The 14896-nt window shown below is 43.5% G+C and overlaps 1 protein-coding gene across 5 annotated transcripts in view; it reads right to left on the bottom strand.

Moving 5' to 3' along the window:
• Nucleotides 1-1024: 1024 nt before the first annotated feature.
• The window catches only part of LOC138299964 (polymeric immunoglobulin receptor-like), a 309847-nt gene continuing 295975 nt past the window's right edge, over nucleotides 1025-14896 (bottom strand). For all 5 annotated transcript variants that reach the window (XR_011204858.1, XR_011204860.1, XR_011204857.1 and 2 more), the window contains one exon: nucleotides 1025-1559. Coding sequence is in view for 1 of the 5 variants with exons in the window: in XM_069238711.1 (XP_069094812.1) it covers nucleotides 1554-1559 (6 nt within the window). In the remaining 4 variants the exon portion in view is untranslated. The remainder of the gene's footprint in view (nucleotides 1560-14896) is intronic.

Raw genomic sequence — 14896 nt, 5'->3', positions numbered from 1 at the left:
GTTTTTGGGAGCTATCAATAAGGCTGCTAGGTATGTAATTGGAGGGGGGAGAGCTAGAAACCTTTTTGAAAATCTGGATAATCTCTGGCCCTGCCCATGATAGAGGCAAGGGGTTGCCTTTCATTTTGGCATTAAAAAACAATGAAAAGTGGTGACACCAAACATCCCTATGGGCCTTAAAGAGATTTCCAGGGATTTTGTCCAAACCAGGGGCTTTGTTGGAAGTAATCCAGTCAATATCTTTACTAATTTCATCGCTGGAAATATGACAGACTTTTTGGGCTTCATTTCCAGGATAGGAGGCCACCTACTCGAGTAATGCTACCTATTTCACAGCTCATAGTGCCTGCTATCAACTACCCACATATTTTAAATAGGGAGATATAGAATTATCAATCCTTGCCTCCATATCTACTTACCTTAACAATATGTTTGTAGTCAATATTATGGACTCAGCAGAAGTGCCTGTTGATAATAAACTTGGATATTCTGGTACAACAAAGTGAAAACCTCTATCTGTGCATTATCAAAATTACTTACTCTGAAGCCCTTTCAGTCAGATTGAATAAATGTTGCTGTGCAAAAACCTTCTAACAAGATTTAGTTAGGACAATCAGTGCATTATTAGATAGCATTTTCCCAGCACTCTTTTTAAAAATGGGGAATGAAAGATAATCCTTCCTTGACTTTGGTATATTGTTGTACTACAAGCTGCCCCCCAAACTATGGCGTTAGGGTAGCTTCCTTTAGTTCTGGATACCGTTAGCCACTGTATTTTGGATTTCATTTTGCCTGCGGTTCTTGAAGGTTGAATTTCATTAAACCTCTAGATACATCCTTAATATTAAAGTATATACAAACTTCATCCAAAAGGTTTCTTAGATTCCATTCAACTGAAAGGTAGACCTAGATATTTTCAAGGACACCATGACCATTCTCCAACAGTCCTCCTTCCCACTCAGAGTAGTTATTTTCTCTTCACGTAGGGTGCATATTCACAAAAACACGCAAATGTACACATGGATATTTACTCCCCTGCCTGAACATATTTTTATGTTTATTCACCAATAGCATAGTTTGAGAGGCAAGTTTTTGAAATCCATTTTGTTGGTGTCTTATGAGAATACAAATCAACAATATATCATTACAGTATTAACTGTAGCGTAGTATGAAAGACATAATACAATTTACAGTTAGTTTATGGTGTAGGACAATACATTTACACTGTAATCATTTTGTACATTATCAAAGGGGAGGCATCTTAACCAAGCATGTCAACCAAACAACTAACAGTATAAAATATGCTTACACCCAACATTCATTCGAAGTTTCCTATTTAAAATAATTATTAAATAAGAAACTTCCTTAGGAATAATTACTAAAATAATATCCATAAATTTGTCGTTTCTCTCAGTTCCTCATAGTCCAACAGTCCTCCTTGATTTCAGTTGCAGCATATTCCATATCAAAGGTGTCCCAAGTTTGCCAGTTGCTTCAGCCCCAAACCATCTCATTTGCTTTAGCCAACAGGAATTTCAGGGACATCTGTTTTATCAAGGCTGAAAAATCATATTTAGAACCATTTTAGACAATCAGATCAAAGCGTATCACAATATTATGAAACATTTTTAATAAAACCGCTTATTTTAACATCTTAAATTCATTAGTGTTTTTCATGAATACCTTCATATGAGTTCAATTTCCATGACCAATGAAATAACTTAATTACTGAAATTAATATGTTAAGAAATTATTTTGATACCAAATGTCATTTCAGGCAAGTGATGCTCAAATTTCCAACCCTGCAGTCTGGGTGGGAGGTAAGAAATAAAGAAGAGCTCCTCTTCTTACAATGAAGTCAAAGGCCAACATCCCACATAACCCAAAGTAAGATCATTTGAGTATTTTAAAATTATCTTGCAATTCACAAACATTTCCAGTAGGTGCAGTTTTTATGGCATTTTTTGAGTGTCATATGATTCCTACTCCCCCTTGCAGAATAGTCCACAACAGGGTTCTGACCAAAGGAGGAATAGGAGCCGTCTGTCCAAATGCACCTTTTTCTCTTGGCAGAATTTTACCAAGTGTATAAAGTCCTTCCTCTACAACCCTAGCTAAGGTGGGGCTAATCTGTTTCCATTCACACCACTTTTTAGTTGGAGTAAATGTCAGGCAATTTCCAAAGTAGGGAGAAGTCATAGGAGAGGTTGTGAAGGTTCACAGATGTACATCTTTCTGAATGTTCCTAAACGTTCAAGGCAAACAGTGCTTAGGAGCCACCGCTGAGTGGGCTTTTCAACAGCGCATTTCTCAGCACTCACAGCATTGAAATTCACACTTTTAAAAGCACTCTTATCAGTCAGGAATACATTTGTGAAATCCTGTCAGGCATAAAACGGTAATTTTGGTCATAATTTATGTTTAAATCTGAACATATCTTTGTTCGTAGGCTGGTGTTAGATGTAGGGCTATGAGGGTGCTGCGGCACCCCCACATTAGCAATATTTAAGTTCAGAAGGTGATTGAGCAATAAAGAATGCTTTAAATTGTGCTTTTATCTTGTCATCTATGCTTTGCATACACAGACAGAGGTCAAATGTCAGACTATGTCTGACAAAGTGTTACTTATTCTTTAACCCCTTCGCTGCCAGGCCTTTTCCCCCTCCTGTGCCAGGCCTTTTTTTGCCTATTTGGGGCAGTTCGCGCTTAGGCCCTCATAACTTTTTGTCCACATAAGCTAACCAAGCCAAAGTTGCGTCCTTTTTTTCCAACATCCTAGGGATTCTAGAAGTACCCAGACTTTGTGGGTTCCCCTGAAGGGGGCTAAGAAATTGGCCAAAATCCAGTGAAAATTTAGTTTTTTTCAAATAAAATTGGAAAAAGTGGCTGCAGAAGAAGGCTTGTGGTTTTTCCCCTGAAAAAGGCATCAACAAAGGGTTTGCGGTGCTAAACTCAGCGGTTTCCCAGCTTTCAGGAACAGGCAGACTTGAATCAGAAAACCCAATTTTTCAACACAATTTTGGCATTTTACTGGGACATACCCAATTTTTGCATTTTTTTGTGCTTTCAGCCTCCTTTCAGTCAGTGACAGAAATGGGCATGAAACCAATGCTGGATCCCAGAAACCTAAACAGTTCTGAAAAGTAGACAAAATTCTGAATTCAGCAAGGGGTCATTTGTGTAGGGTTTCCTACAGAAAATAACAACTGAAAAATAAAAATATTGAAATTGAGCTGAAAAAAACATCAATTTTTCTCTACGTTTTACTCTGTAACTTTTCCCTGCAATGTCAGATTATCGAAAGCAATATAACGTTACATCTGCTGGACTCCTCTGGTTGAGGGGATATATAGGGCTTGTAGGTTCATCAAGAACCCGAGGAACCCAGAGCCAATAAATGAGCTCCTCCCTGCAGTGCGTTTTCATTCTATACCGGGTATACAGCAATTCATTTGCTGAAATATAAAGAGTAAAAAATTGCTATCAAGAAACCGTTTGTATTTCCAAAAAGGGCACAAGATAAGGTGTTGAGGAGCAGTGGTTATTTGCACATCTCTGAATTCTGGGGTGACCATACTAGCATGTGAATTACAGGGCATTTCTCAAATAGATGTCTTTTTTACACACTCTCCTATATTTGGAAGGAAAAAATGTAGAGAAAGACAAGGGGCAATAACACTTGTTTTGCTAATCTATGTTCCCCCAAGTCTCCCGATAAAAATGATACCTCACTTGTGTGGGTAGGCCTAGCGCCCGCGACAGGAAACGCCCCAAAGCGCAACGTGGACACATCCAAATTTTTGAAAGAAAAAAGGAGGTGTTTTTTGCGAAGTGCCTACCTGTAGATTTTGGCCTCTAGCTCAGCCGGCACCTAGGGAAACCTACCAAACCTGTGCATTTCTGAAAACTAGAGACCTAGGGGAATCCAAGGAGGGGTAACTTGCGGGGCTCGGACCAGGTTATGTTCCCCAGAATCCTTTGCAAACCTTAAAATTTGGCCAAAAAAACACATGTTCCTCAAATTTCTGTGGCAGAAAGTTCTAGAATCTGAGAGGAGCCACAAATTTCCTTCCACCCAGCGTTCCCCCAAGTCTCCCGATAAAAATTATACCTCACTTGTGTGGGTAGGCATAGCGCCCGTGACAGGAAACGCCCCAAAGCGCAATGTGGACACATCCAAATTTTTGAAAGAAAACAGAGGTGTTTTTTGCGAAGTGCCTACCTGTAGATTTTGGCCTCTAGCTCAGCCGGCACTTAGGGAAACCTACCAAACCTGTGCATTTCTGAAAACTAGAGACCTAGGGGAATCCAAGGAGGGGTGACTTGCGGGGCTCGGACCAGGTTCTGTTACCCAGAATCCTTTGCAAACCTCAAAATTTGGCTAAAAAAACACATGTTCCTCACATTTCTGTGGCAGAAAGTTCTGGAATCTGAGAGGAGCCACACATTTCCTTCCACCCAGCGTTCCCCCAAGTCTCTCGATAAAAATGATAACTCACTTGTGTGGTTATGCCTAGCGCCCGCGACAGGAAACGCCCCAAAGCGCAACGTGGACACATCCAAATTTTTGAAAGAAAACAGAGGTGTTTTTTGCGAAGTGCCTACCTGTAGATTTTGGCCTCTAGCTCAGCCGGCACCTAGGGAAACCTACCAAACCTGTGCATTTCTGAAAACTAGAGACCTAGGGGAATCCAAGGAGGGGTGACTTGCGGGGCTCGGACCAGGTTCTGTTACCCAGAATCCTTTGCAAACCTCAAAATTTGGCTAAAAAAACACATGTTCCTCACATTTCTGTGGCAGAAAGTTCTGGAATCTGAGAGGAGCCACAAATTTCCTTCCACCCAGCGTTCCCCCAAATCTCTCGATAAAAATGATACCTCACTTGTGTGGGTATGCCTAGCGCCCGCGATAGGGAACGCCCCAAAACGCAACGTGCACACATCCAAATTTTTGAAAGAAAACAGAGGTGTTTTTTGCGAAGTGCCTACCTGTAGATTTTGCCCTCTAGCTCAGCCGGCACCTAGGGAAAACTACCAAACCTGTGCATTTCTGAAAACTAGAGACCTAGGGGAATCCAAGATGGGGTGACTGGCGGGGCTCGGACCAGGTTCTGTTACCCAGAATCCTTTGCAAACCTCAAAATTTGGCTAAAAAAACACATGTTCCTCACATTTCTGTGGCAAAAAGTTCTGGAATCTGAGAGGAGCCACAAATTTCCTTCCACCCAGCGTTCCCCCAAGTCTCCCGATAAAAATGATACCTCACTTGTGTGGGTAGGCCTAGCGCTCGTGACAGGAAACGCCCCAAAGCGCAACGTGGACACATCCACATTTTTTAAAGAAAACAGAGGTGTTTTTTGCAAAGTGCCTACCAGTAGACTTTGGCCTCTAGCTCAGCCGGCCCCTAGGGAAACCTACCAAACCTGTGCATTTCTGAAAACTAGAGACCTAGGGGAATCCAAGGCAGACTGACTTGCGGGGCTCGGACCAGGTTCTGTTACCCAGAATCCTTTGCAAACCTCAAAATTTGGCTAAAAAAACACATGTTCCTCACATTTCTGTGGCAGAAAGTTCTGGAATCTGAGAGGAGCCACAAATTTCCTTCCACCCAGCTTTCCCCCAAGTCTCCCGATAAAAATGATACCACACTTGTGTGGGTAGGCCTAGCGCCCGCGACAGGAAACGCCCCAAAGCGAAACTTGGACACATCCAAATTTTTGAAAGAAAACAGAGGTGTTTTTTGCGAAGTGCCTACCTGTAGATTTTGGCCTCTAGCTCAGCCGGCACCTAGGGAAACCTACCAAACCTGTGCATTTCTGAAAACTAGAGACCTAGGGGAATCCAAGGAGGGGTAACTTGCGGGGCTCGGACCAGGTTCTGTTACCCAGAATCCTTTGCAAACCTCAAAACTTGGCCAAAAAAACACATGTTCCTCAAATTTCTGTGGCAGAAAGTTCTAGAATCTGAGAGGAGCCACAAATTTCCTTCCACCCAGCGTTCCCCCAAGTCTCCCGATAAAAATTATACCTCACTTGTGTGGGTAGGCCTAGCGCCCGCGACAGGAAACGCCCCAAAGCGCAATGTGGACACATCCAAATTTTTGAAAGAAAACAGAGGTGTTTTTTGCGAAGTGGCTACCTGTAGATTTTGGCCTCTAGCTCAGCCGGCACCTAGGGAAACCTACCAAACCTGTGCATTTCTGAAAACTAGAGACCTAGGGGAATCCAAGGAGGGGTGACTTGCGGGGCTCGGACCAGGTTCTGTTACCCAGAATCCTTTGCAAACCTCAAAATTTGGCTAAAAAAACACATGTTCCTCACATTTCTGCGGCAGAAAGTTCTGGAATCTGAGAGGAGCCACACATTTCCTTCAACCCAGCGTTCCCCCAAGTCTCCCGATACAAATGATACCTCACTTGTGTGGGTAGGCCTAGCGCCCGCAACAGGAAATGCCCCAAAGCGCAACGTGGACACATCCAAATTTTTGAAAGAAAACAGAGGTGTTTTTTTGCGAAGTGCCTACCTGTAAATTTTGGCCTCTAGCTCAGCCGGCACCTAGGGAAACCTACCAAACCTGTGCATTTCTGAAAACTAGAGACCTAGGGGAATCCAAGGAGGTGTGACTTGCGGGGCTCGGACCAGGTTCTGTTACCCAGAATCCTTTGCAAACCTCAAAATTTGGCTAAAAAAACACATGTTCCTCACATTTCTGTGGCAGAAAGTTCTGGAATCTGAGAGGAGCCACAAATTTCCTTCCACCCAGCGTTCCCCCAAGTCTCTCGATAAAAATGATACCTCACTTGTGTGGGTATGCCTAGCGCCCGCGATAGGGAACGCCCCAAAACGCAACGTGCACACATCCAAATTTTTGAAAGAAAACAGAGGTGTTTTTTGCGAAGTGCCTACCTGTAGATTTTGCCCTCTAGCTCAGCCGGCACCTAGGGAAACCTACCAAACCTGTGCATTTCTGAAAACTAGAGACCTAGGGGAATCCAAGATGGGTTGACTTGCGGGGCTCGGACCAGGTTCTGTTACCCAGAATCCTTTGCAAACCTCAAAATTTGGCTAAAAAATCACATGTTCCTCACATTTCTGTGGCAAAAAGTTCTGGAATCTGAGAGGAGCCACAAATTTCCTTCCACCCAGCGTTCCCCCAAGTCTCCCGATAAAAATGGTACCTCACTTGTGTGGGTAGGCCTAGCGCTCGCGACAGGAAACGCCCCAAAGCGCAACGTGGACACATCCACATTTTTGAAAGAAAACAGAGGTGTTTTTTGCAAAGTGCCTACCAGTAGATTTTGGCCTCTAGCTCAGCCGGCACCTAGGGAAACCTACCAAACCTGTGCATTTCTGAAAACTAGAGACCTAGGGGAATCCAAGGAGGACTGACTTGCGGGGCTCGGACCAGGTTCTGTTACCCAGAATCCTTTGCAAACCTCAAAATTTGGCTAAAAAAACACATGTTCCTCACATTTCTGTGGCAGAAAGTTCTGGAATCTGGGAGGAGCCACAAATTTCCTTCCACCCAGCGTTCCCCCAAGTCTCCCGATAAAAATGATACCACACTTGTGTGGGTAGGCCTAGCGCCCGCGACAGGAAACGCCCCAAAGTGAAACTTGGACACATCCAAATTTTTTAAAGAAAACAGAGGTGTTTTTTGCGAAGTGCCTACCTGTAGATTTTGGCCTCTAGCTCAGCCGGCACCTAGGGAAACCTACCAAACCTGTGCATTTCTGAAAACTAGAGACCTAGGGGAATCCAAGGAGGGGTGACTTGCGGGGCTCGGACCAGGTTCTGTTACCCAGAATCCTTTGCAAACCTCAAAATTTGGCTAAAAAAACACATGTTCCTCACATTTCTGTGGCAGAAAGTTCTGGAATCTGAGAGGAGCCACAAATGTCCTTCCACCCAGCGTTCCCCCAAGTCTCCCGATAAAAATGATACCTCACTTGTGTGGGTAGGCCTAGCGCCCGCGACAGGAAACGCCCCAAAGCGCAACGTGGACACATCCCAATTTTTGAAAGAAAACAGAGGTGTTTTTTTGCGAAGTGCCTACCTGTAGATTTTGGCCTCTAGCTCAGCCGGCACCTAGGGAAACCTACCAAACCTGTGCATTTCTGAAAACTAGAGACCTAGGGGAATCCAAGGAGGGGTGACTTGCGGGGCTCGGACCAGGTTCTGTTACCCAGAATCCTTTGCAAACCTCAAAATTTGGCTAAAAAAACACATGTTCCTCACATTTCTGTGGCAGAAAGTACTGGAATCTGAGAGGAGCCACAAATTTCCTTCCACCCAGCGTTCCCCCAAGTCTCCCGATAAAAATGATACCTCACTTGTGTGGGTAGGCCTAGCGCCCGCGACAGGAAATGCCCCAAGCGCAACGTGGACACATCCCATTTTTTGAAAGAAAACAGTGCCTACCTGTGGATTTTGGCCTGTAGCTCAGCCGGCACCTAGGGAAACCTACCAACCCTGTGCATTTTTGAAAACTAGAGACCTAGGGGAATCCAAGATGGGGTTACTTGTGGGGCTCGGACCAGGTTCTGTTACCCAGAATCCTTTGCAAACCTCAAAATTTGGCTAAAAAAACACATGTTCCTCACATTTCTGTGGCAGAAAGTTCTGGAATCTGAGAGGAGCCACAAATTTCCTTCCACCCAGCGTTCCCCTAAGTCTCTCGATAAAAATGGTACCTCACTTCTGTGGGTAGGCCTAGTGCCCACGAAAGGAAATGGCCCAAAACACAACGTGGACACAACATTTTTTTTCACAGAAAACAGAGGTGTTTTTTGCAAAGTGCCTACCTATGGAGTTTGGCCTCTAGCTCAGCCGGCCCCGGGGGGGGGGGTCAGGAATGCCCTAAAATAAATTTGACCCCCACCCAAACCCCCCCTGCCCGGGAACGACCCTTGCCTACGGGGTCGCTCCCCCTGCGTGACATTGGCGCCAAAAAACAAATCCCCGGTGCCTAGAGGTTTCTGCCCCCTTGGGGGCAGATTGACGTAAAATCGGCCAATCTGCCCCCAGGGGGGCAAAAATGGTCTAAATACAATTTGCCCCCCAGGGGAGCGACCCTTGCCTGATGGGTCGCTCCCCATCTCTAAAAAAACAAACAAACAAAAAAAAAAATTACAAAGAATTTGCCCTGGTGCCTAGAGGTTTCTGCCCCCTCGGAGGCAGAAATGGCCTAAAATAAATTTGCCCCCCCACCCCCCCCCCCGGAGCGACCCCTGCCTACGGGGTCACTCTCCCTGCGTGACATTGGCGTCAAAAAACAAATCTCAGGTGCCTAGTGGTTTCTGCCCCCTTGGGGGCAGATTGACCTAAAATCGGCCAATCTGCCCCCAAGGGGGGCAGAAATGGCCTAAATACAATTTGCCCCCCAGGCGAGCGACCCTTGCCTGATGGGTCGCTCCCCATCTCTAAAAAAAGAAACAAAAAAAAAAAAAAAACACAAAAAAATCATTCCCCTGGCGCCTAGAGGTTTCTGCCCCCCCTGGGGGCAGATCGGCCTAATAATAGGCCTAAAATAAATTGCCCCCCCCAGCTCTGCTTCCAGCGCGATGGGGGAGGCCCCTGTGACTAATCAGCGCGCGTTCGCACGCTGACGTCACAGAGGGGGTGGGGGGGTCGGGGGTGGAAGGTGAAGGTCTTCCCCTTCCATCCCCGCCTTGGGGGGGGAAAGGGGTGCACAGGGGGGGCGCGCTAGCGCTCCCCCAAGTTCCCCTGTGCCATGGACGAGATGATCTCGTCCAAGGCACAGGGGAACTGTAGCCTTGGACGAGATCATCTCGTCCAAGGCATAGAAGCGGTTAAGTATGAAGACTGGTGTCTGCTTAATTTTGCTAGGGTACACATAGTGTGAAATGAAAGACTGTAGGATGTCAGTTATTTCTAGCACAAGGCCACCATTTAAGTACCTGTAAATAAACTTTACAAATATTTCAAAATATATCAGCCCAAGTGTGTTCTATAGTTTTATCAGGAAAATTAGATGTCAGTTCAAATTCTGTGGCCATTGCAACGGAAAATATGATGTCTGTAAATGACAGGATGCTTCCAAAAAATGTTTTAGTTAAATATTTGTGACTGTGTGCTCCAAAAACAGCTTCATTTTTGCTAGTTGCTTCCGGGGCTTATTTTTGAGGGCCAGCACTTATTTTTCTGCCTCAAGCATTTTCTGCGAGCGAAAGACTCATATGGAAAGATAGAGGAAGAGAAAAACGAAAAAGCATCACAAAGGGAGAAAGCAGCAACAGTGAGCTTATGGGGCAGGGAGTGACCATAAATGGATTAAAGAGGCCTGAAATGGCTTCAGGATTACGTTACCTCAGCATTCTGTGCTCGCACATTTAGTTGCATTAGCTGCTTGTTTCAGAGGAGAGCTTTGGGCACCGGCATGTTTTTATTTACAAATTAAGTACTGTCCAAAAGGCACCTCTGGCTTCATGTCACACCCTTAACAATCTCCTCTTGAATGATTGTGACTTTTTGCTATACTTGTCCTTTGTGTGACGCTTAGAGTTTTCACAATCCCAGAGACTTCCGTGTTATAACATTGATGGCTGCTACCAACTCCGAAAATTGTTTCAGCACCACTGATTTATTAATAAAGGATCCTCAAATACACACTTCTCTGATCCTGCCGTGATGCCTTTTTCTGACAAATATAGCATGTTCCTCGAACTCCTTTGCTGCATTCGAATCCATCATTTTTCACCCACCATACCACTCTAGACAAAGGCTTACCTTATGCAAATCAGTACCAACCCTGCTCCTCATGAGAACAGTTCATCCTGAACTGTTAGGCAAGGCCCCATTCAGAAAGACCACAAGCAACCCCAAACTGGTTCTGACCAACTTAGGTCTCATCAGTGAGGTATAGTTTGAGCCCTATGGCACGAAACCAATGCTTGAATTAATCTCAGCCACTGGCAACTGCTCCGGCCACATTCTAAGTTCTTATTCATCAGCCATTTAAAAAGAACCCAGTTATCCATGATTCTTTTCTCTGTAATTTAAGCCCCATAACGTATCTCCTGTGAACACTTTCCACTCTGTCCAAAAGATTTGAACAATCTAACAATGAGCCCAGTGATCACCCATTATGATATAATTGATTACTGACGTGCATTTACTTCCAAACATTGCTTGTTGAATGGGAATATCCTCAACTGTCCATTGTTTACGTATTGCCAAAATTGAACTGTTTAAGCAATCTAGCACCACGTATTGCTGTTAAATTAACAATGCTAAAGTCATGTAGATTATGCGCAAAACTAAATGATAGAAGTACAGAAACATCACAGGGTGTCCAAGGCATCCAAGAATCTCCATCTAACCAAAGCATTTATCATTAGACACCCCAAAGGAACAATACAGAATAACAACAGAATTAGGTGAATGATAGAAAGAGTATACATTTAGTTTATGCAGATGAAGTAATCAGTTAACAGACAATCAAATTAAATTTAGATGTTTGGTCAGGCATCTCTAACCATTACTCTAATTGGAAAGCTTGTGTGGGCTTCAAGTGCAAGTCACACAGGATGTTTAATAAACATAATAATGTTTAATAAATGCAAAACATTTCAGTGATACTAATACATGGAGAAAATAAAACATTTTAACAATAAGTTCATACATTAGTTTTATAATGCAATAATAATTCATCTTTTTTTGTAATTATGATTAAATCAAAATACTTTTTATTAGACGTTATTGTTTCAAATAATGCATGTTGAGGTATGGTGTCCACCATATCAGTCACTTTTAAAGCTGCACTTTTATTTTTCTAACACACGTTTTTCCGTTAGGCCTTCAAATACACCTTATTTCACATTATTTTAGTGATTCATTTTTTTCAAATAATGTTTACTCTCTAACAGCAGTCATGTGTGTCTGCCTTCGAGGCCTCCTTAATCTGCCTTACCAGAGCACTTTCTTCAATAGTTAGCACATAACGTGGTTCAAGTCCTGTAACCAATACCAACCTTGGTAGATGACTTAATTCACTGGTTTTGTACACTAATTTACTACTGTCCCACTTGAACACAAATCTCATGTCAGCATTTCCGAAAATCCAGGTTCAACTTCCTAAACTCAGTTTTTTTTTCATAGAAGCATGATCTGGTGCAACTCTCCACTGGCTCACAGCATATGCCAGGAGTGACCACATTTGCCAGAGATGGCCACAGTAATTTTGTGATCTTCTTTTTACACGGATGGCCAGCAGATGAAGGAGTGCCACCAGATGCCAGTTACCACAACTATATGCCGTGCATGATCACCATACGTCAGCGTTGCCCACAGTACGCTAGAGTTGCTCACCTCATCCCAGGGTTGCCCCTCGCTTGATAAGGGTAGTTGCCATTTTCCATGGATATACGCTACCACATGGCTTTAATAGCCATCATGTGCCAATAATGCCAAATCCATTCCAGGTATTTCCACTGTATTCCCGAGGGAGGGAAGGGAAGGTAGCATATGCCACTCATGGCCTCACAGTATCTGGAATGGTCGCCCTAAGCTAGGGATGACCATCATATAAAAGTGAGGGCAACCGTATGCCACAGGTGCCATGAGTCGATAGCCAATACTCCATAATGGTGGTCATCTTAGGGATGGAGCAGCCACTATATGCCAGGTAGACCACTATATGAGTGTAGAGGCATGCATGGATTGCAATTTCCCCTGTCCTTGTTCATTGCCTCCGCAGATTCCTGCCAGACTGTGGAAGAAACTGGAACTTGCATATCGGTTTTGTAGTGCTGAGAAACTGTACTGGTTAAAGTGTTTCTCTTACATCTTACCTGCACTTTTAGTCACAAAACCAGCTCGCCGACAGTGTATAGATACATGCTATGCATATATGTTTTAGTGACTTAGCTGATGGCTATAGCTAAGTGTGCTACAGACAGAAGAATGCAATGAAACAAACACATACTGGATGGTCTACGTGTTTTCTGTCATGCTGCACATCTCAGGATAATTGCTGTGTCTTTCTGTGACAAGTGGTTTAGGGTGGATATTTACAAGAATGAGGAAGTATGCTACAGTTTTCACCACAATTTAGATTTATTTTCAGTTTGCACATGCAGCATATCTAGTAAATGTCTGTTTTCTTTAAATTCAAGTGCTTTTGATATTACCATGAAATAGAATACATCCATTGTGGAAAGAAGCACGAAAATTAGTTGTGCATGCACAGTGACGCTGAAAACCCGAAATGTTACACAGACTAGACATTATATTTGCATACAGGCAAATGATGTAATGCGTGTCTTTGGTTTGTCAACAGGAAGTTAGCCACAGTTTACTGCAATAATGAGAATCAGCATTGCAACTACCACACGAGAGTAAACTATTGTCTGAAAGACTGGTTTTGTTCCCTGCCTTGGATTACTCCTCATATGCTTCTGGGTGGTCACATACATTAATATTCTTGTTTTTTAACGCTTGCCTTGGGTTTTATTCTCACTGTTTTTGGGTGAACTCCGTAGATTGTTGTCTGTCACCTTCTTTGGGTAATGCACCAGTCACTTCAGGGTGGACACCATAGGTTCATGCAGCATACTTTAGTTGATTAGTCTAGGGGGCACCCTTACCCACGTGGCGGTAGAATAACAAAGATGTATTTAACTTAGGGATCTCTGGAAGCTGAATCTTTCTGTTTTCAGTGGCCACAGACTCAGATACTGTGGTGATTTATTGAGACTTGTGTACTCAGGTAGCACACAATCGAACATCTCTTACCTTTCTCAGTAAGGACCCCGCCACTCTTCTCAACTGAATGCCACTTAGTGGCTATCTCAGCAGGCAACAGCATTGATGGGCCCTCTACCTCCAGTGTGCCTTAGCCATTGAGAAACCTAGGAGCTCTCTGCATCTGCCCCCCCATACCCACTGGCCTAGCTGAAATGTTATACACTGCACATTCACCTCCTCCCTCACTCCCTATTCCACTTGATCAATCATTGCTCATCCACTTGATGAACGCTATTCCTTCCTTCCATTCCAAAACTCTGTGTAGACATACCTTCCTCACCAAGAAATCCTTCTTTCCTCCAGAAGAATCATCACAATCCCTGGGATACCACTCCTTCATTAAACTCACAAGGCCTCTTACGCTTTAACTTGGAATAGTAGATCCAACATGATAGTCATCCTTGAATGAACTACCCCTCCCTTAAATCCAACTCAGAATGCACTGAACAAATCCCAGAAAATCCTCTGCTTGCACCTCTGCCACCTCTGCCACCCCATGAAGACTTCCCTAGGTAATACATATGCCACCGAAAGAAATTCCATTTGTCCTGCCATTCAGCCCCACCATAAATTGTGTCAGCTCTAGAAACATTGCCATTTTTGGTGGAGTAATTTATTGTGGTGTATTTTTGCCAAAGCTATTAGATCTGCTTTTTATAGATTGATGTGCCGGACCATTGCTAAAGCAGTAGGTTAGCTTTTTATATTTTGGGGTTCTGTCCCTTTGACAAAGCTAGTAGCTATGCCCACCTTAAAATGACACAGCTTTATATTGTTTCTTGACAGAAAAAAAACCTCAGAAATTCCTCGAAAACATTAAGGTTAAAGTTACATTATAGTTAGATCTGGTAATAGTATCTTACTTTAAAAATATCTATTTTAATGAAAAAAAGCTAAAGTTAAAGTGATGTCACCGTTAAATGAAAATGTTGGTTAAAACACAACATTTTAAACTCAAAAGCTGTAACTATAGCTCACACCTTTGCCTTGCACTCCGTATGACCTCACAAATTACATCACTCAAGACATGTTCTAGGATATCATTGATAAAATCAATGCCACATCTTGATGCTTGATGACAACACTGTGCATGGGAGGTTGTCAAGAAAAGTTCTTGTCGGATCCAGATGC

This window comes from Pleurodeles waltl, chromosome 6, assembly GCF_031143425.1.
Source record: "Pleurodeles waltl isolate 20211129_DDA chromosome 6, aPleWal1.hap1.20221129, whole genome shotgun sequence".
Classification (NCBI taxonomy): Eukaryota; Metazoa; Chordata; class Amphibia; order Caudata; family Salamandridae; genus Pleurodeles; species Pleurodeles waltl.
This window is presented reverse-complemented; position numbering and strand designations above follow the sequence as displayed.